The sequence below is a fragment of the Cebus imitator genome, unplaced genomic scaffold (genome assembly GCF_001604975.1).
Source record: "Cebus imitator isolate Cc_AM_T3 unplaced genomic scaffold, Cebus_imitator-1.0 Scaffold295, whole genome shotgun sequence".
Lineage (NCBI taxonomy): Eukaryota > Metazoa > Chordata > Mammalia > Primates > Cebidae > Cebus > Cebus imitator.
Genome location: NW_016107610.1, coordinates 26193 through 47563, shown reverse-complemented (window position 1 = coordinate 47563; position 21371 = coordinate 26193). Strand labels below are relative to the sequence as shown.

Genomic DNA, 21371 nt, shown 5'->3' with positions numbered 1-21371 from the left:
TTTCCATGTGGGACCCGACGACCCTGTGGATACCCACTGATCCAATATTAGGGGAAGAGATCAAATGTACATGGTGATGCTTGGTGGGGGGTCCTGGGAATGCCTGGCTCTGGCACGTGCTCTCTCAGCAGGTCAGTGTGGTGGTCTCCCTCGTTACCATGATAGCACCGTCAGCCTTTGACCTCATTGCCGCCTTAGAGATGTACCACCCCAGGACCACGCTGCGCTTCCAGCTTGCAAGGTAGGACAGCCCTGCCCAGAAATGCCACCTGTGACTCGCCCATGTGCCCACCCACAGTGGAAATGTAAGTGCCTCAAGAGCCAGGGCTTGCTGCTTTTCCCCAGACACTCAGCACAGAACTTTACCTATGGATGCAACTCAAGAAAAGCATAACCCAAGACAGAGATAGAGGAGGAGGCAGAGGAAGAAGAGGAGGGGAGGAAGAGGACCAGGATGACAAGGGTAGAATAAATGAATTAAAAAGAATGAAGAGGAGGAGGAGGAGGAGGGAAAGGAAAAAGGGAAGAACAGACAGAAAAAGAGGATACAAAAGGGACCAAGAAGAAGACTGGCAGTGTGTCTGCTTCTCCTCACAGCTATGTTCTCTCCATGGTTTAACTCTGAGTGCTTAGATAGACCCACGTTGCTCTTCCAGACATGAGAAGAGCAGTCAGTGCTTTGTGAACAGCTCCCCCAACGTACAGACTCAAAGACATTGTGGATATGCCTGGAAGCTTTGCCAGGATAGTCAGTGGCTGCGACAGCAGGTGGTCGATGCAGATCTGAGCAACAGTAGGCTGGGGTCCCCGAGGGGATGTCCTGGGACACATTCTGTGGAAATCAGAGTAACCACACTCATTTCTAGCACTGGCTTTATCAGTATTTTCCTGAAAACATTGCCTCTCCTCCCTGCAGTATGGTCTCTTCATCTATAAATTCAGCTACTGTAGTAGGGTTGGGTGAGACATGGTTAAACTGAATGTGGCAGGGGGAGGCGGTGGGAGCCCTGCTTACCTGCTTCCACCTTCACCCTGATCTACATTGGTCTCTCCCTATTTCCTCTTGTAACACCTAATAACAGTGTACAAAACTAATTTCCCACAGACCACTTTGGGAAGATTTGCTCTCATTCAGGAACTGGCAAACATCTCCTGAAAAGAACCAGATAGTAAATATTTGTGGTTTTGTGGGTGCAGTCGATGAACAGGTATGGTAGTGTTCCAATACAACTTTACTGACAAAAATAGGCAAGGTCACGGTTTGGTTTGAAGGTCATAATTTCCAACCTCTGAACTTCAACTGTCATTTGAAAGAGAGAAAACAGGACTAAAAAGAACACGGAGTTGGTCAAACATTCATGGCTCTGGGTAGAGCTGGGATGAGCCTCTCACCCTGCTGGCTCATATTCCTGGTTCTTTCCGCTCCACCCGGCACCTATTTTGACTGCAAGAGAGAAGCTCCTTCTTCACTGGCAAGCATTGGGGAGAATCAATTCCATTATTGCATTTGGTCTAACGGCAATCCTATTATATAGATTGGCCTCATTATTCATGTTCAAAACTAGAGAAACAAAGGCATCAGAGACTTTCCCCAGATAAATTAGGGCTAATTCTGGTAATAAGCGAAAGACATATTATTTCAGTTCCATTAACTCACCAGCAGACTGTATTACCTTCTATCCAAGGCACAGTGAAAACCAGTGATGACAATGCCGATAGCAGGAGATGAAATGCATTCAATCCTTCGTTTGGCCAACGCTAACTGAATACACACTGAGGGGCTTGCCTTGTGCTCAGTACCGTAAATGCACTGTGCCCACAGGAATCCCTGCTCAATTCAGAGGGAGAGCCTACGTGTGTTACAGTGCTGTCCCCTGGAGATGTCGCTTTCCTGTTCTCTGCCCACTGCCTGCAGGCTATATCTGAAGACATGCAGGAGGCCCGGGAGGATGGTTTCAATTGAGAGTCTTTTCCTGAAGATAAAGATGCTTTCCCATCAACTTTCTCAGTTGGTTTCATGATTTCTCCCATCAATTGGCTTCATGGTTCTCCAAGGGCTAAATGTTGTCCCGGTGAAGTGTGTATAAACCTGTCATTTCCTTTCTCACTTATTTTTCCAGACAGGTTTCCAATAAGACCCATGGCTGCATCCTTGGGCATTCCATGTGTTTCTAAAACCTTTCAGCACTAGGGAAGCTGACCTCAAGTCTTTGATCACTGGCTAATCTAGACTGTTGCCGGCAGATTCCATTCACTCCTAGTAGCCGACAGGGTGTAGCTGTACTCAGAGCCTCTCAGAGCATGCTTCTGAGGGTTCCAGCCTGTATTTCAGAAGCAGAGCACTGAGATCTTGAAATTGCATTCTGCTGCTTTTTAACTGTGTGAACTTGGGCTGGTGACTTAGCTCCCTCTGTGTTTCAAGACACTTATTCCTTAAGTGGGGATTATTACGGAGCTGTTGTGAGGATCAAATGAGATAATGCATGGGAAATCAATCATAAACCAGAAAGCATGACTCATATACTACATGTTAGAGCCCCACTTTCGAAACTCACACTTGCTGCTACACTAGTGTTTGTAAAGTACAGATCCAATTATGGACTACAGCAGAATCACCTGGAAAGCCTGTAAAACAATTTCTAGACCCCTTCCAGACCTACTAAAGGTGGATTCTGGAATTCTATTGTTTTAAAAATGCCCTCAAGGTGATTCTAAAGGAAATCAGGTGTGGCAGCACTGCCTTAATATATCCACAACCGTCTCTAGAACCATGTGGGGGCTCTAGAACCAATGGACTTGTGTGTGATGGTCTTGTCTCTCAAGGTGGGCTTATGGCTTTCAGGGTCCTTGTGCTGTATCTGGGAAATCTCTACAGCCTGATCATTGCTCTCCTGGACAAAGTTAATAGCATGAGCATTGAGGTGAGTGCCCATGCCAGATGGCTGCCTGCCCCACCTCTGCCCTCCCTGCTACCTCCTCCTGACACCAGGGTCATCATCGTGGACAGATCACTGCTTATACTTACAACAACTCTCGCTTTGTTGCCTAGGCTGGAGTGCAGTGGCACAATCACGGCTCACTGCAGCCTCAACCTCCCTGAGCTCAAGTGATACTCCCATCTCAGCCTTCAGAATATCTGGGACTACAGTCCCATACCACTGCGTCTGGCTAATTTTATGTATTTTTTTGTAGAGACAGGGTTTCACCATGTTGCTCAGGCTGGTCTCAAACTCCTGGGCTCAAGCGATTTCCCTGCCTCAGCCTCCCAAAGTGCTGGGATTACAGGTGTGAGCCATCACACCCAGCCTTGTGTCCACTTTCAACCTGCCCCACCTATAAGGATATCCTGAATGGTGGAGGAAAGGGAGGAAGAAAGAAGGTGCTCTTAGGTTGTTTGCCCAAGGCATACCACATCAACATCAAATTTCAAGGCCTATAGACAGACAAGGCCACGGAGAGTCGTTTTTCTGCATTGGAGCTTTGAGGTTATATAGACCTGGGTCCTTACCTGACACTTACTCGACTTCAAATCACTGAGTTTCAATCTTCTCATTTGAACATGCGGTAATAATCCTTATCTGAAGCTCTTGTGAGGTTAAGTAGAGTTAACATGTGTTGCCTAAAACAGTTTCTGACCCTTACTAGGAACAAACAAGTACTATGCATTATACCTCTGAGTTCCCTTCTTGGGGCCAACTCTAGTCAGGTGGCAAGACAGAGAGAGAGAGAGAGAGAGAGAGAGAGAGAGAGAGAGAGAGAGAGAGAGACAGAGAGAGACAGAGACAGAGAGAGAGAATGGTTACTCCATGATGGATTCTCATTTATAAATATGTGGACCAACTTTTTTCTTTCTCCCCTCCTTCACTCCCTCCCTCTCTCCCCAGGAAACGGCTCCCAAAAATAACACAAGTCATTGGATAGATTCCATCACCTTCTTTGCAACCAGGACAGCCCCTGAAGAAGGGAAATGGTCCACACCTCAGCCTGGAATGGAGCTCAGGAGAAACAGCACATGGGCCTTGGAAGAGACCAGCATTTCTGCCTATACCATGCCTCTTGCAAAGGCCAACAGGACCACTCTCTACACTCAGAACCCACAAGACCAGTGCTGGGAGACCTACGTCGGTCAGGTGATTCCCTTTACCCTTACAAAGCTCCCTCACATCCATCTCATCACCTAACCCCAGCAACTCTCTGAGCTGTCACTGCCTCTATTTTACAGAAAAAGAAAAGTTCAGTGAGGTTTAAGATTTTCTAAATTAAATTTTCTCAAAATTAAAAAAGAAAAATAATCAGTGCAAAGATTCAGGCAGTATTTACCACATGTTGGGGCCTGTGCTAAATGCTTGGTTCTTGTGAGTCCTATTACTGTCACCCTCATAGGCACAGATGAGGAAACTGAGGCACAAGTGGTCAAGTACTTGCCCAAGGACACAGACAGTAAAGAGCAGAATGCTGAACCCAGGCATCTGCTCCAAAATCTGTACCCTTAACCATGTTGTACAGAGAATCTCAACCCCAAGGTATTATCCCATGGAAATGAGTCACTGTCTACAAGTCTCCTGTAGCTCAGAACCACAGAGCTTAGATTCTTTCCTAGCTTCATGTGATGCTGGCGTCAGATACCAAACTTCAAAACTGAATCACCTAATATTTATTGAGCACCCATTATTTACCAGAAGCCCATCCCTCTGCCCACTGCACCTTATAAAGATGAGAAATGAAGATGCCATTGGAGGGGCCCACTGGCTGGGGCCCACAGCAATGAACAGAGATTAGGAGGACCTGAAGGAAGAGTGGCCGTGGGAGGGGTGGGTGTGGTGGCATCCAGGGACACCCTGTGTTTCAGGAGATGCTGAAGCTCTCCATCATTGACATGCTCTTCACCGTGGCAAGCATTCTGCTCATAGACTTCTTCCGAGGACTTTTCGTCCGGTATTTAAGTGACTGCTGGTGTTGGGATCTGGAAAGCAAGTTTGTAAGTAAAATGCTGTGTCTGTTGGGAAAGTTTATATGGCCAAATCCATCCTTTCTCATGCTGAGGCTGGGAAACAGTCCAGCATAGCTGAGGGGGACACTTGGGGCGAGAATACATGTGGGAAGGGGAGACGGGTACAGAAAGCTAAGCTTCTACTTCCTTGTTCTTTTTTTTTTTTTTTTTTTTTAGAGACAGGGTCTTGCTCTGCTACCCAGGCTGGAGTGCAGTGGTATGACCTTGGCTCACTGCAGCCTCAAAACTCCTGGGCTCAAGCAATCCTCCTGCCTTGGCCTCTCGAGTAGCTGGGACTATAGGCACATGCCACCACACCCAGCTAGTTTTAAAATTTTTTTTGTAGAGAGGGGGGTCTCACTATGTTGCCCAGGCTGGCCTCAAACTCCTGACTTCTAGTGTTCCTCCTGCCTCACCACCCCCCAGAGTGCTGGGATTACAGGCATAAACTACCACACCCAGCCTCACCTGCTTCTTAACATTTACCATTTGCTGGGATGGCCCCACAAGCACTGATCTCTAAGTGCTCATAAGAGCCAAGAAGTCTATCTATGTGACTGTAATGAATTGGTTCATGCAAAGAACTTTGGAACTTGTTTAATGTACAGTTTATTTTCTCTTGTAGCCTGAATATGGAGAATTCAAAATAGCTGAGAATGTGTTACATTTAGTCTACAACCAAGGAATGATTTGGTAGGTATCAAAGTTTCTTCTTGCCTTTCCTTATATCTCATCTGGGCTACGATTTTAATTTACTTAGACTGGATGGGACACGACCATAATAAACACAGTTATAAGCATTAAGAAAGGGTGTTTCCAAGAGAACTATTTCACATGTATATTAAATGTATTAGTGGTTTTCTAAGAATTTTACAGGAAGAAATTAAAAAGAAAATAGTCCATGTTTAAGTTACTATTGGTCATAGCCAAAAAAACATCTGCATAGAAGCCAGCAGAATACACTTGTAAGGAGGACTGGGGGAAGGCTGAGAGGAGAGGCTGCTTCTCCTTAGTAAGGACTTCAGGAGTGGCTGCTGGGGACCTTGGCCAATCTGCCCTTGCTCGCCACCCTCCCTCCATGGTCCTCCTAATTTTCACTTAGACACAGGGCCCACGAGCACAGCCATCCCCTAGACTGCAGACCCCTGCCTGGGGAGGTAGGAAGCTGGGAAGTCTGGTTACCCATGGCACCTCCCAGGCCATGGCAATTCGGTACCCGGAGACACTGAGGAGCTGGAGGGGTCCTCCCATCCCACCCACACATAGGTGTGTGTCTGTGGGCTGCAACAGAGAGCTCCTTAAATGACACCGCTATCTCTGGTTTCACCTGTTGGACCAGAAATAGCGTGATTTGTTAAAATACAAGCATCATGTCATTGATTTCCCCAGATCAGCCCTTCTTGTCTATCAACTGGATATTTACCTCTCCTTTCGCTATTGCAGAAGAGTGAACAAACTGAAATGTGTGAGGGTGCTCAGTGCCCTAACCAGCAAAAGTCGGTGCTCAATATATGTTGATTAAACATGAAAGTCAGTAATTTATTAATACAGTCCTCATCATCGGCAAGAAAAACCAGGAGCTAGCTCCAAACAGTAGTCATCCATTATTTGTCTCCTTCCCAAAGGAGGATTTTCCTTTGCTAAAGTGTTAAAAGAGAGACAAATGCTTAGTTGTCCTTTGCAAAGAGAATATTTTAAAATGGGATCAATATCCTTCAAGTCACGTTGAGTGACTTGTTTTATCTTTAGAAGGTGGAGGGGTTGTGGTCTCGGGACTTTAGGGGCATTTCCAATTCTTTAAGCATAGGGTGTAAACCCCAGTCTCAGAACCAGGTTCCTGCATGACGCTTCCACAGTCCTGGAAGATAGGCTGGGAGAGAACAGATGCACACTGACCTTCCTCATGGTTCCAGGATGGGGGCCTTCTTCTCCCCATGTCTCCCAGCATTCAACGTTCTCAAACTCATTGGGCTCATGTACCTGAGGAGCTGGGCTGTGCTGACCTGCAATGTGCCCCACCAGCAAGTATTTCGAGCCTCCAGGTGGGTAAGAATAAGATCTGATCATGCAGATAACTATCTCATCCACGCCTGCCTTACCCGGGGTCCTCCACCAAGGGGTTCCCCCAACTCTCTTCCTGTCAAAATCCTGCCTGTCCTCCAATTTTATCTCCTCCAAGAGCCATTTCCAATGCCTTACTCTTTCAATGAATCATTACTCCTCTTGAATTCATGACACAGTTTTTAAAAAACTTGTTGCTGAAGCTTAATAATCCTTTTAGAAAAAGTGCACAAATCATAAATGTTTAGCTTGATGAGTTTTCACAAACTGAACACAAGGAAGTCACATCAAAAAACAAAACACAAGTGGTACCCAGAGCACGCCCACTTGCATGGGATTCCAATCTCTGCCAACCTCTAATGGCATCATTAGGCTTGCCTGGCTTGTACTTGGTATAAACATAATCACACATGGTATGTGTTCTTTTGTGCCCAGCTGCTTCCACTCGACACTGTGTTTGTGAGATTCACCTTACTGAGGAAATACAGATCAATGTCTTTATCCTGGCTACTATTGACGGGCATCTAAGCTGCTTCCAGCTGTTAGCCTCATGAGTAATGCTGCCTTGAACATCCTTCACAGGGCATGCGTATGTTCACCCTTACGAAATAGTGCCAAAAAGTTTTCTAAAATGATCACCCCAGTTTACATGTCTGGTGGCATTATTTCCCAACACTTATTCTTTTATCTGTTTTAATTTTAGCCATTTGGTGAATTCATTACACACTCTAAATACTTTGCTGATTCAGTTATTTTACATTGACATAAATGGTTACATGTGTCCAAATCAGTGGCTTTCAAACTTTTTGCTGATGACGTACTTGACAATGCATTCACTTTTCATTTTTTAGATAGAGTCTCACTCTGTCGCCAGGCTGGAGGGCAGTGGTATAATCTCGGCTCACTGCAACCTCTGACTCCATGGTTCAAGCGATTCTCCTGCCTCAGCCTCCTGAGTAGTTGGGATTACAGGCATTTGCCACCACACCCAGCTAATTTTTATATTTTTAGTAGAGATGGGGTTTCACCATGTTGGCCAGGATGGTCTCAATCTCCTGACCTTGCGATCTGCCCTCCTCAGCCTCCCAAAGGGCTGGGATTACAGGTGTGAGCCACCGCTCCCAGCCTGCATTCACATTTTAGCTGGTAACTAGTACACATATATGCATACATTCAGAGATACATGTTTTGATATATTTATATATGTTGTATTTATGTGTATGTATATATATTATATGTGTGCATGTGTGTCTGTGGATAGAGAAAGAGGTTTCACAACTAATCACTCACTTTCTTACTACATTCTGTGCTCTCTGAAATTTTCTATTCTTTTCTAGTGAAGTCTTTTTTATGAGAGAGAGAGAGACAGCAGAGAGAGAGAGAGAGAGAGAGAGAGACCAACAGAGAGTACTAGTTGAAAGTAACGACACTAATTGACCCCTCATTCTCTTTTCTGAACTGTGTACAGGGCCTTGCACACCAAACAGGTTTAAGCCCCCCTCAGAGGAGCCCTGGACAGCCAAGCTCCCTGACACCGCTTAGGGCTCAGGGACAGGGACCAGGGCTTAATCAGGCAGCACACATAGCCTGTGCAGACACGTGCAGAGCAGGTAAGAGGCTGAGTGCTGCCAGGCGCGGTGGCTCAAGCCTGTAATCCCAGCACTTTGGGAGGCCAAGGTGGGTGGATCACGAGGTCAAGAGATCGAGACCATACTGGTCAACATGGTGAAACCCCGTCTCTACTAAAAATACAAAACATTAGCTGGGCATGGTGGCAGCTACTCAGGAGGCTGAGGCAGGAGAATTGCCTGAACCCAGGAGGTGGAGGTTGNGGTGAAACCCCGTCTCTACTAAAAATACAAAACATTAGCTGGGCATGGTGGCAGCTACTCAGGAGGCTGAGGCAGGAGAATTGCCTGAACCCAGGAGGTGGAGGTTGCGGTGAGCCGAGATCGCGCCATTGCACTCCAGCCTGGGTAACGAGAGTGAAACTCCGTCTCAAAAAAAAAAAAAAGAGGCTGAGTGCAAATCACACCCAAGTGAGAGAATCAGGAATCATAAACAAAAGAGCCAAACCATCCTGAGACATAAGAGACAAGTTCAAGGCTGGGAACAGGAGAGGGAACCATTAGGTAAGGACCCGGATGGGTGAGCAATGCTTTTAAGGTTTTTCCATAAATTGAGTTTACTGGGTGGAACTCCTGGGTGCCAGAGTGAGTTCACCACTTTCATGGTTTGAGCTAAACAGGTGCTCAGCAAATGTTTATCAGACAAACTGGTTGGGCGGGAGATCTCTGAAGTTCCTCTGAACACTGATTTCTAGGTTCCTAGGCTGCCTGTGACCGTACGACAGATTCATTGGTAGGTAGCCCTGAGAGGAGGATTTTTTAGTTTGCAAAGAGTCAGGGCAACCATTTCTGTGGCAGCTCTTTGGGCATATACAACCCTGGCAGCTGGCTATGGAGTGAACTTAACACATGGCATTCGATTTATCTGCAGATCCAACAATTTCTACTTGGCAATGCTCCTGTTTATGCTGTTTCTGTGCATGCTGCCAACCATTTTTGCTATTGTCCGATACAAGCCATCTCTAAACTGTGGGCCATTCAGGTAAATTATTTTCTTTCCTGGCTCTGCCCAGAGCGACTGAATGCTGTAGGGAAATAAATTGTATTGAACTGAATTCTCCTCCCGGCTCGCAGAGCAGGTAAACAGGATGGAAAGATTGCAAACCTGCATGTTTTAAATTCAAGACCAGTGTTCTTTCCTTAACACCAGGCTGCCCTTAGTATAACCATCTCTGTGCTCATGTTAAAAAATACAACCCTTTTAAAGTGAGAAGAGGCATTCTATCTGGTCAAAACAGAAAAGCTTTTATTAAAACACAGTGCACAGCACTTTTTTTCTATATTATCCAGCTGTTTCCCAGCAAAACCCTCTAGTATCTTCATCTAGCATTCAAGTCAGCGTTGACACAACATGTATGTAACATTTAGTCTATCTTAGTGCACACTATTACAACATACACTCACATGCAATGGGATGAATGACCCCATCTTCCATCCTCCATATTAATTGGCTATGAAATCATTTGAGGAATGTTATGAAGTGGCCTCTAGGCATCCAGCCATTTTTTGATGTCTTGCAGCGTCTTTCTGCCAAGAGCAATAAAATCTGGAGTTATGTTTTTCTTTCTCACAGTGGACAAGAGAAAATTTATGACATTGTGTCAGAAACGATTGAGAAGGACTTTCCAGCATGGTTTGGCTCCGTGATGGGGCACATCAGTAGCCCCGTGGTCATCCTGCCCGCGGTACTCCTGCTTTTGTGAGTACCACACCTGCCAGCCTTGGAGGGACTTCTGGGTGTTTGGCCAACAAGGGAACACTGCTTTCCAATAATTTTATAAAATGTAATAGTTCGTTCAAAAATCACTTAGGCTTAGAGCCTGATGATCAAACAGAGACTCTGAGTCACACACCAGAGTCACACGAGGCACTGTGCCGTGGAGACACAGCCACTGGGTCTCAGCAAGGGGCGAGGAGGGAGTACTCCATCACCATCCAGGTGGTTATGGATCCATCAACAGCATTCAGTCAATGACTGTGATCACTAGAATGGGGCTGAATGCCATTATTATCATCATCTCATTCTCCAGAAACTTAAATAATCCTGGAAAGGAGTTTCACAACTCAGCTAAGTATCTTTGGCTTGTTTTGGCTTAAAGGAAAAAAAGTAAAAGTGGGTGGATCCTGTACTCATAGCTTGATAGATGGCAAAATTTCTCCCCCATTTTCAGGTCTTCCTTACTGCTCTCACCAGTGCAGAATTCCAGGTCAATGAGGGTGCTGTGGAAAGCCAGGAAAAGAAAACAAAAGCAGCCCCTTCCCAGGGCTCAGCGGCTTGAGAATTTGCTGATGTATTTTATCCTTAGTGGAGGGTCAATGGGTAACCCGCCTCTGGCCTGGGAGCCTCTTATTCCTGCCAACTCCCTGCAGGGAATGTGGTCTGAAAGGTGGAAAGGCGAGTTGCAGTCCACTCACTCTCCTGTGTTGTTTTGTCCTAGCATGCTCATCTACTATCTCCAGAGCATCGCACGTTCTCTAAAGCTCAGCAACCACCAGCTCAAAATGCAGATCCAAAACGCAAGTATTCCACGACCTTTGCTATTCTGAATGTGTGTCAACCACGTGACTGAGATCTCGCCAGCATGGGGATACAAGTGAGGTCACATCTTCAAGGTTCTATGACTCTTGGCCACCCCCTGGTGCAAGGCCACCAATCCCCACATGCCTAAGGGTTATTTCTAAGAATACCCAAGGATGAAACACCATTGCTAGGAAGAAGCCTGCTTCTGTTTTTCCTCCTCCTCAAGGGGCTTTGCTGCTGCCTCAAGCCCTTCAGTGTCCCTCCCATGACCACACCAAGCCCTCAGTGTGCTGCCGCTTCTGTGAGTTCTGGCAAACTGCCAAGGGAGAGAAAGAGTCCCTTCCCAATCCTTGTCGACTTGGGCATCTAAGTCCAGCAGCACTGTTTGTCCCTAAAGCCTCAGCCCTTTCATATCCTTTAGATATGGCTGTCACTACCTTCTCTCTCCGTGGGGCTCAAACCCTATCTCCCAGAGCAGTCCGAGGGAGACATACACTCCCAACACTTCCGTAATTTCTCTCCTCCACATACCCCCGGTGCTCCCTTAGTGCCCTGAGTCCTCCAGACCCCCAGGAAGGGTCCCAGGACTGGGATGAGAACAGTGAGGCTCCCAAAGCACCACATTTAAGGAGGCTCTGTTAGCATCATGCTGACCCTGTCCTTTCTCAACCCTGAAAATAAGTGCCTCCTTAAATTTGGCACCCTAGATGCCTCACTGACCTCACCCCTGCAAAAAAAACTCCTTCCACTTCTATCAGTTTAAAAAAAAAAAAAAACCTCCCATGAATATCAATTCATGCAAAGAAACACAAATTAGCTTCTAATTCAAAATTCATTTGGAGTTACAATGGCCATTTTGGTGGAAAAACACATCTCCAGTGTTGTTGATCTATATTTTTTTCTTTGTGATTCAGACAAACTATTATAGGCAGAATCTAAACATGGTCTATTAGCTGTCCCTAAATAAAACTGGCTAGGCACAAAACTTCAGCTTTTAGGTATTTACATTTATTCCTTCAAATAACAGGCCCAAGCCCAGAGCACACTGTCCATAGGAGCAATAGTAGTCCAGTCATGGCCCAAAGTAAGAGCTAGGGCATATAAAAACATTAGCTGGGCGTAGTGGTGTACACCTGTGGTCCCAGCTACTCAGGAGGCTGAGTCAGGAGAATTGCTTGAACCCAGGAGGCAGAGGTTATGGTGAGCTGTGATCACGCCACTGCACTCCAGCCTGGGTGACAGAGCGAGACTCTGTCTTAAAAAAAGACCTAGGGCATGTAAATCTTTTTTTCCCCAGGAATATTTGTTACTGCTTCCTGCTAAATCCAAAACAAACATGCATGTCATTTGCATTTTAGGCAAGATCAGAGGATAAGAAAAAGGTTGCCCAGATGGTAGAAGGTAAGTATTTTTTTAAAATGCAGAGATCTGATGTTTCAGTTAGTGGGCATTTAAAAATATAGTCATTTAAGATAGTTTGCGGCACACTACCAATAAAAATTCCTGATAACCTGTGGTTTAAGCAATAAAATAAAATAAAATCTAGGGATATAAATGTTGCTTTAAATCTTCAATTTTTATATCATATGCAGGCCCATTAATAATTCCAAAACATGTGTAAAATTAGAAGGAAGTGTTGAAGTAGGAGAGGAAAAGCAGAACATTCATGTGGATGGAAGCCCAAAGAATCTCTTTGCCTCGTTCACTTTTGTGTACTTCTTCTCTGTGGCCCATCTCTTGCTTGCAATGTTCCCTCCCAGGTCCCTTCCCTGAGGTCTGGCCTCCTTAGGTTCTGTCCTGTCCCTGCGAAGCAGGGAGAATGGAAGCATGCAGTGTGGAAGTCTGGGATGGCTCAAAGGGAAGAAAGTGGCAAGGGGAGCTCAAAGGAGATGGATCTGTTTCTCGGGAGCATTAACAGAGTGCTGTGAGCCAGAAGGCTCACTGGGCACCATTAAAACGGCACAGCCTACAGAAATGAGAATGGGACCCAAAAGGGCTCTAGGGGCCAGCTCTCACAGCTGTTGTAACACTTCACTAATTGGAATGGACTGATTCCTCTCCAGAAAAATGCCTGAGCAAGAGCCCTAAGGCCTAAGGATTATGCTTGCTTGCTCCACCAGCTTTTCAGAGAGGGCCTATAATTGATAATTATTACCGAAAGTAGTTGTGGCTCATGCCATAAAGCGCCTCTGTAATTGTCATCGCTTATTTGCCAATTAAGCATAATTAAACTTAGTTCAGGTCACCTTCAAAAGCCAGAATCTGCATAGACTGTCTCAGAATAACAATAGCATTGCCCAATGTTCATTTTCCAGCTCAAGACCACATCTTTTTTCAAAATGCATGTGAACCATTTCCAAAGAATCATAATTGTGTGTAAGCTTTATTATCCTCATTGAATAGATAAGGAACTGGAGGCCCAAAGCTGCTAAGTACTTGCTTTGCCTCATGGGAAATCAGATGGAGCACTGTAAAGACATGTGTTCACTTGATTCCTCCTACACACCCAGCTCCAACTTTCAGGGATGAAATCATTTGAATTACAGAATATTTGTTGCCCACTGGTGAGGTGTACTTGTACATGCACTCAATCGTTTGCAGACCAACTCTTGGAAATCATAAAACTCTTGCAACTCAACCCACCTGACTTCTCACAAGTCCTCTCTCTCCCTGCAGCCCGGATCCAGACTCAGGAAGAAAGCACCAAGAAGCTTCCAAACGACAGTGATCTTACCAGCCAACTGTCCTCAGCGCACTCGGGCACACCCCAAAATAATGGCAACATGGTCCATTTCGACTCAGGAAGCAGCAAGAGTGGCAGGATAGAGACAGTTGCGCAGTCCATGCCCCAGAGCCCCAGGTCAGGGAACAGGGCTTCCAGCTCACCTCTCCCTGGGTTCTCCAACCCCAGGCTAGAGCATGAAACTAACAGGTGAGGCTCCACTGCAACACAGAAGAAACCCTTGAATATGAGAGATGTGAAGGCCTCAACAGCTTCAGAAGGCCAACACCATTAAATTCTAATTCTTCCAAAAGGCATGGGGTCAGGAGACTGTGACAGCTGGTACTGAGAAGAAATGGAGGTGGGGTGGGGGTGTCAGTTTGTCTAACAAGACAAATTCTTCCTCCTGGGCTATCTGCCATTTAACCTGTAAGCAAACCTTCCAGCCAACCTAGGATAAACATTTTTCTAGCCTAAGAAAATAACTATTTATTTTTTAGTTCCACACTGGCCACGTTATTGGCAATATCTTGCATATTTTAGCTGTAGTCTGGTCAAGTTATTGGCATGACCATTTATGCATTACATGGGGTCAAAGAAAGCAGTAGATCCCTGCTTACTTTAAAGGAGGTAGGACCCCTGGAAAGATGAAGGGGATAGACCTGTACTGGCCCAAACTCATATGGAAAATTATATTTGATCTGAATGTAGTACAGTGAAAGCAATATAGGTAAAATACAGGGGCTCTCATGTTTTTAAGCTAATGACTAAGTTAGCAAAGAACTTGAAGTCTTGTTATATGAGGAGTTGTCTGCATGTCTCTGTGGGGTCTTGACAGGGAGGGAGGATCCAAACACTCCTTGGGAGGCCGCTGGGGGGGTCAAACCAGAGCCACCATACAGATTCAAGTCTTTATCAGGAAGAACTTTTCTTTTTTTTTTTTTTTTTTTGAGACGGAATTTTCTCTTGTTGCCCAGGCTGGAGTGCAATGGCACGATCTCGGCTCACTGCAACCTCTGCCTCCTGGGTTCAGGCAATTCTCCTGCCTCAGCCTCCCAAGTAGCTGGGATTACAAGCACCCGCTGTATTTTTAGTAGACACAGGCTTTCACCATGTTGGCCAGGCTGGTCTTAAACTCCTGACCTCAGGTGATCCACCTGACTTGGCCTCCCAAAATGCTGGGATTACAAGCTTAAGCCACTGCACCTGGCCAGGGAACAACTGTTTAATATGTGTAACTCCCCTCTACCCACCAGTGGAAACTCAGAGAAGTGCTCGAGAAGCCAGACAGCTGTTTAGCAGAGAGGACGAGAAACTATGTTCCTAACATGTGCTTCACCGACACTAGTCCCACTCTGGGCCTCTTGACACAAAGAAGACTCCATGATGAAATGCACTAACACAGCACCCCTCACTCTGCACTTTCCATGGAGACTCATGATGCACATCACTGATTTAGGGTGCTGAAAATTCCAGCGGTAAAGCACACTGGTTAGCCCAGTCCCCCAAAAGGCTCTGTGCACACAATCCACAGAATACCCATTAATCATTTGGAACCAGACTCAGTGAAAATGCTCAGGGAACCACTCACAGCTCACAGTGGTCAGGTGTGGGGCTCTGAGACCACCAAGACCACAGCACTTAGCGGCCTCTGTGTTACAGGTATCCGCATGGTCTGTGTTCGAGCACCAGCGATCTTCACAAGAACAGATCGCGCACACCCACGACGTTTACAAAGCACATCGAAGATGTGCACTCAGAACCTCTCTTCCGAAAAGACTTTCAGCAAATCAAACCTCCTCACCGTGGACCAGGAGCCTCAACTTTGGTGGCACAGGGTCCCAGGCCCCACGCCCTCAGATACTATGTCATTAATGAACGTGACTCTCACAAAAGAAAACATCCACATGTCTGGCCAGAAAGACATTTCAAGATAGATGCTTCAGGTGACATTCTGGAGCTGTACCCCAGGAATGTGCGACAATATGCATCCCGGGTTCCCCGCCAGCCTCGCTCCCCACAGCTGAGTGAAGAGGAGGAGGAGACGCCGAGGAGGGACTGGATCAAACGGTCTCTTCCTCCATGCTCCCTGACGGACCTCCGTGGGGCTCCTCATTTTTATATTGGGGAGAGGTCCGAAAGTCAGACCCTGGCTCCCGAGCACCAGGGGAGGGTGCACTACAAGCCGTGGAAAGACGATTTTGAGGGTCACCTTGACAGGCCGACCTATGTGCCCAAAAAGCCACGCTGGCGGAATTTCCAATACCCACACCCCCCTCTGAAGCCCAGAGGGAAGCTCAGGTTCGAGCCATCCCTCACGGAATCTGACTCCGTGTCGGCGGCATCCAGCAGTGACCAGCAGAACAGCGGCGCTGACCAGTACCTGCAGGTCACCCACAGCCAGCGCAGGTTCCCGAGGTCGGGGGGCCAGCCCGGCAGGAGGAAGGCCACGTCGAGGCAGGAGCTGACCGTGGATCTGGACGACTTGATTTGTTCAAACGTCTAAGCTGCCTCCAGGGTCCGCTTCGCAGAGGTCAGGCCCCTGTGGGAGTGCTGGGCCAGCACATGGCATCTCCCTTGCTGGAAAAAGAGGTGAACACGTGTTAGAGACCCGAGGGGCACGGCCGCAGCTGCTGGCTGAGGTCCTGAGGCTGACGGCTGCAGCCACCTAGTCCACGGCTACCATTAGCCCAATCTATCCGAGTTAGGCGGCACCAAAGTGTGTTACCAGCAGCGAATCATCATGGTCTGCAGCTACCTCAGTCCTCGCCTCCTCAGAAGAAAGAAGTTGGCAGAAGAGCACAAGACAGAGGAAAGACAGGGGAGACTGAGGCACGTTTTGGGGCAGGCATGCAAGTTTACTGAAAAGCTTCAGAGCAGGAATGAAAGAACGTACACTTGGGAGAGGGCCAAGCGGGCGACTTGAAAGATGGAGTGCACTGTTTGACCTTTGACTTGGGGTATTACACGCTGGCTTTGCTTCCGGGGTCTTGTGTTACGTCTCCCCTGATTCTTCCCTTGGGCTGGGCTGTCCGCATGCGCAGTAGTGGCCTGCTAGCGCTTGGGAGGGGAGCATGCGCAGTGTGCTTAGTGGCGTTGTGCACATGCTCACTCGAGGTTCTTCCCTTACCAGTGGAAGGCGCCATATTGTCTTTTAGTGCGCGTGCTTGAACCCACTAGCTCAACTCCTGAGATCTTACCAGGAAGCTGCTGATTACCAGTTTCAGGTTTTTTCTATCTATTGGGAGACGGTCGTTCTCTGGTGCCAGCTGTGACCAATTATTATTTTAGAGAGACAATTAACAGCCACCTGACCGTCACCTGATGGTCGCCTGACATTCCTGGGGGTTGTCTGCTCACGTCTAACTGGCTACCCATAGTAACACCTCCACACATGAGCAGATTGTTTCCGTGGGGCTCTTTGCATCCAGAAGCACATCAGGCCATCATTTCAATGAAACTCAGTGCTTTGCCTTCTTTTGGGTTGACCACAAATCATAGGCAAGCCAGATATCTCATTCTGCCTCCTGAAGCCTCACCTGAGCTATCTGAATGAGATGCGTGAACTGTTCTCCTTCAACAGACAAAAGTCATCTTCTCTAATAAGCACCCCAAATTAGATGCCACCCTTAACGATATTACAATGCTTAGTTTGTAGGAATAATCAGTTTAGTAAAGACAAGAGTAACTACATTTATGGAGAACTGATTTTACTCTACTTACTGGGCAGTATGTCTGTATTAATGAGTCAGGACACTGAGATTGGAAGTAATGCATGATTTATCCGTAAGGTTTACTGGTTTGCTTAACTGGGAAAAATGAGAATCAAGCCAGCCTTAGGCCCAGCTGGAGCCAGGGCATTAGAGCACCCTCAGGAATCTGTTTTCACCTCTCTGCTCTATTTCTATGTTTGTTGACCTCATTTTCTCCTACGGCCAACAGACTTCCTCCTTGTAGTCAGTGGAGAAGGAATTCAGTCACAGAAAATGCCAGATTTACACCATCCAGCCAATAAGCCCAGAGGGAAGAACAGTGCTGTCTCTCCCGTGGCCCCTGCCACCTTCACAGTATCTTCACCTTTATGGGCTGATGCCCTTGGATCCTTCTATGGGCATTCTGCAGGGTTTGGGTAGCAGTGTGTTCAATCCACCATGGTTAATCAGGAGCACACCCTGATTCAAACTTCCATAACTCTTTTCACTCTAAATTGTAATTGTGTCTTTTAAATATTTGTCTCCTGCACCAGATTGTGTATCTGGAGCAAGAATGGTGGTGTATTCATTCTGCATCCTCAGTAACTGACGCTTAGGTATTGTATTCGTTTTCTATTACCGCATAACAAATTTAGTAGGCTTAAAAGAATGCAGACTTAGCATCAGTTTCCATGGATCAGGAGTCCAGGCCCAGATTAGGTAGGTCCTGAGCTCCGAGTTTCACCAGGCTATCATCCAGGTGTCCACCAAAGCTGGCATCCCATTATTGTTGGCAGAATTCATTTCTTTGAGGTCCTAGGACCAAAGCCCTCCACTCCTAGAGGCTTCCTGCATTTCCCTGCCACAAGGCCTTCTCCACAACATGGCTGTTTGCATCTTCAAAGCCAGAAAGAGAGTGTTCAGCTTTGAATCTCTTTCCTTCCAGAGAAGGCCTGAACCCACTTTTTAAAAGGGTCCACCTGATTAGGCCAGGCCCACCCCAATACTCTCTTTTGATTCACTCTAACTGAGCGGAGATCTTAATTACATCTTCAAAATCACTTCACTTTTACTGTCTCTGGGAGTAAAATCTCATCATATACACGAGTCCCAGCATACTAAAGGGAAGATTATATAGGGCATGTACACCAGGGAGCAGCAGTCTTGGAGGCCGACCATAGATAATAAACATCTGTTGAATGTGAATGGGTGAACAAATAAAGGAATGAACTGTCCTAATGAATCACAACTGGCTTGGTCACAGGGTTATATTCCAAGATTTATTACCAATTCTAAACAGAAAGTCCAGTATAAATACCACCATTTTAAAAGTACACACAGATTAACACCTCTCCTGAAATTTAGGAAAAGGAATGGGCATATTTTCAAATATTTTGTCATGACAAATCCAAGAGGTTGCAGTCTGCTCAAGATTCAGTGTTCCACAAGGCCATGGAAATGTGTTTTTGGGATAGAGGTGCTCATGGGAGGTTCATGATGATGGTCCTCTCTTCCAGGTGCTTGGTCTGGGACTGTGGCCTCAAGCTCCTTGGGACATTAAAACATATTTTGGAAAAGCCTGACCTTTCCTTCAGACACCTGTGGGAGCACCACTGTCTGGGTGGGAGTGGGGAGGTGCTTCTTTAGGACTGAGGACAAGCAGGTCCTGAGACATTCCTAAGAAAATTTGAGAGTTGCCAAATACACGCAGGGTTGAAAGCATGAGTATCACTTTCCAATGCACAACACAGCTCACATGCACTCTAGCACTTACTGTTGGGTTAGGTCTTGAATTTAAACAAGTTTAAAAGACATAGAGCAGTGCAAAGTCTACTACTGTGACAAGCGTCAATATTCCTACTGTGAGGGTCAACAACAGTCAAGATTGAAATTTTATTTCCATTTAGTCATTTTGTTATTATTAACAGAAAATATCAGATACAGTCAAAGCCCACTCTAATCCCCACACAAAGTCTCATTCCCTTCACACTAGCAAGAGTTTGGAGTACATCCATTGATTGATTGTTTATAGCTTTATGTATTCTGTGTGTAAGTATATATGTACAAGCATCCATAAACAATATGTAAGCACATCTTAAGTAAACACTATCATACTGCACGTATTATTGCACATATTTATGTTTTTTAGCTCTAGCAAAAAAATATAGATCAAACTCATTCATTATAACTGTGGCACAGTATTTCATCATATGAATAAACTACATATTGATCCGTTTTTTTAACTGATGGACATTGAAATCATTTCCACTTCTTTGCTGCTGAAAATAAAGTTGCACTAAACATCTTTTATATGTCTGTCTTCATGTATCTTCTTGGCACACACATGTACCAGTGCTTACTTAGAAGTGAGTATCGGTCCTCCTAAAAGAGAAATCCATAGCTCATAAGAGATGAGCATGTTCGTTTTCACTAACAGCTCCTTTATTAATCCTCACGAATCCAAACGTCTGTGCACACTTCCTCCAGATTATGAGGGGGCTATTTCCTTATAGCCTCACCAATGCCTTATAGCGTCACACTATATCATTTTTGCCAATCTAATGAAAAAATTATACCCGCTTAATTAACTTGCATTTGTGATTATCATCTCTCCCTAAGTCAACTGGTCATTTGCATTTCCTCTTCTGTGAACCGATTGCCTATTCAACACCTTTGCTCATTTTTCTACAGACATCAACAACCATGGCTGTGAAAAGGAGCTCATAAAGCTCCCGACAAAAGCACCACATGCTAATCAGTTATCCCTTTCCCTTCCCTGAACTCTAGCTGTTGTCTTAAGTTGCAGTAACAGAAAGCTACAAACCTGTGAAAATGCCTTTGCATAGCTGTGGTTTCACAACATTGCTTTGTATTTTAGTAACAGTCCATGGGGGTGTACATTTCTGCCTTTGGTCAAACTATTATTGAGGACATGATCCACAGCATTATTAAAATCTCTCCTAACAACACCTACATAACAAGCTCTTCTTAAGTCTCAGAGATCAGACTGTTGTATCCATTAAAGAGTGAATTCCTTTTGAGGAGAGTAGCTCGGTAAATATCTTAGCAACCTCAGGATGCTTCCTTTAGTCACTCCTTTTGTCTCAGAATTTATGAGTGTCAGGAAATTTAGAGTAAAGTTTTCTGCACATCTCTAAAAGACTAACTTCCTTAGTAGCGCGATCTCGGCTCACTGCAACCTCCGCCTCTCGGGTTCAGGCAATTCTCCTGCCTCAGCCTCCCGAGTAGCTGGGACTACAGGTGTGTGCCACCATGCCCAGCTAATTTTTGTATTTTTAGTAGATATGGGGTTTCACCACGTTGGCCAGGGTGGTCTCGATCTCTTGACCTCGTGATCCGCCCGCCTCGGCCTCCCAAAGTGCTGGGATTACTAGGCGTGAGCCCAGCGCCAGGCCTAGCATATTACCTCTAATGCAAATCGCACCACCGTCCCGCAGGCTGAAAGACTCGGTGCACTCAGGACAAGAGTCCCCGCTTCTTAAACAAACAGTCGACCTCGTCCGCGACCTGACCCGGCCCGACGGGTCTCAGCCGTAGTCCCGGCGCTCCAGAGCCCCTCCCGCAGCGGGCAGGAACCAGGCGGATACGGCAGGACCTTACCAGGCGCGCCCACGGCGTCCGAGACCCGCCCAGGCGCGCCCACGGCGTCCGAGACCCGCCCAGACGCTGACGCAAACCGGAGAGCCAGGCCCGGCAGTCTCTGGTCCTGCCAATCTCAGGGAGTGGCGGGATCCGT

At 46.3% G+C, this 21371-nt stretch overlaps 1 protein-coding gene and 1 long non-coding RNA gene across 5 annotated transcripts in view; one reads left to right on the top strand and one right to left on the bottom strand.

The window, feature by feature from the left end:
• The window catches only part of TMC3 (transmembrane channel like 3), a 39762-nt gene extending 23313 nt beyond the window's left edge, over positions 1-16449 (top strand). Inside the window, exons 11-22 of the mRNA XM_017502240.2 lie at positions 132-241; positions 2843-2921; positions 3885-4130; positions 4850-4978; positions 5616-5683; positions 6904-7032; positions 9551-9661; positions 10253-10378; positions 11118-11196; positions 12559-12601; positions 13877-14132; positions 15585-16449. Coding sequence (XP_017357729.1) covers positions 132-241; positions 2843-2921; positions 3885-4130; positions 4850-4978; positions 5616-5683; positions 6904-7032; positions 9551-9661; positions 10253-10378; positions 11118-11196; positions 12559-12601; positions 13877-14132; positions 15585-16428 — 2220 coding nt within the window. The 3' untranslated portion in view covers positions 16429-16449. The remainder of the gene's footprint in view (positions 1-131; positions 242-2842; positions 2922-3884; positions 4131-4849; positions 4979-5615; positions 5684-6903; positions 7033-9550; positions 9662-10252; positions 10379-11117; positions 11197-12558; positions 12602-13876; positions 14133-15584) is intronic.
• LOC108285218 lies at positions 5357-21260 on the bottom strand. 4 transcript variants are annotated; one of them, XR_005196015.1, is made up of 4 exons: positions 21042-21260; positions 16306-16502; positions 13935-14162; positions 5357-6860 (listed from the first exon to the last, which is right to left on the bottom strand). It is a non-coding gene; the product is annotated as an uncharacterized LOC108285218 (long non-coding RNA). The 4 variants fall into 4 exon arrangements; XR_001817513.2 differs by having other exon boundaries at positions 14087-14162; XR_001817512.2 differs by lacking the exon at positions 5357-6860 and having other exon boundaries at positions 12762-14267.
• Positions 21261-21371: the final 111 nt, after the last annotated feature.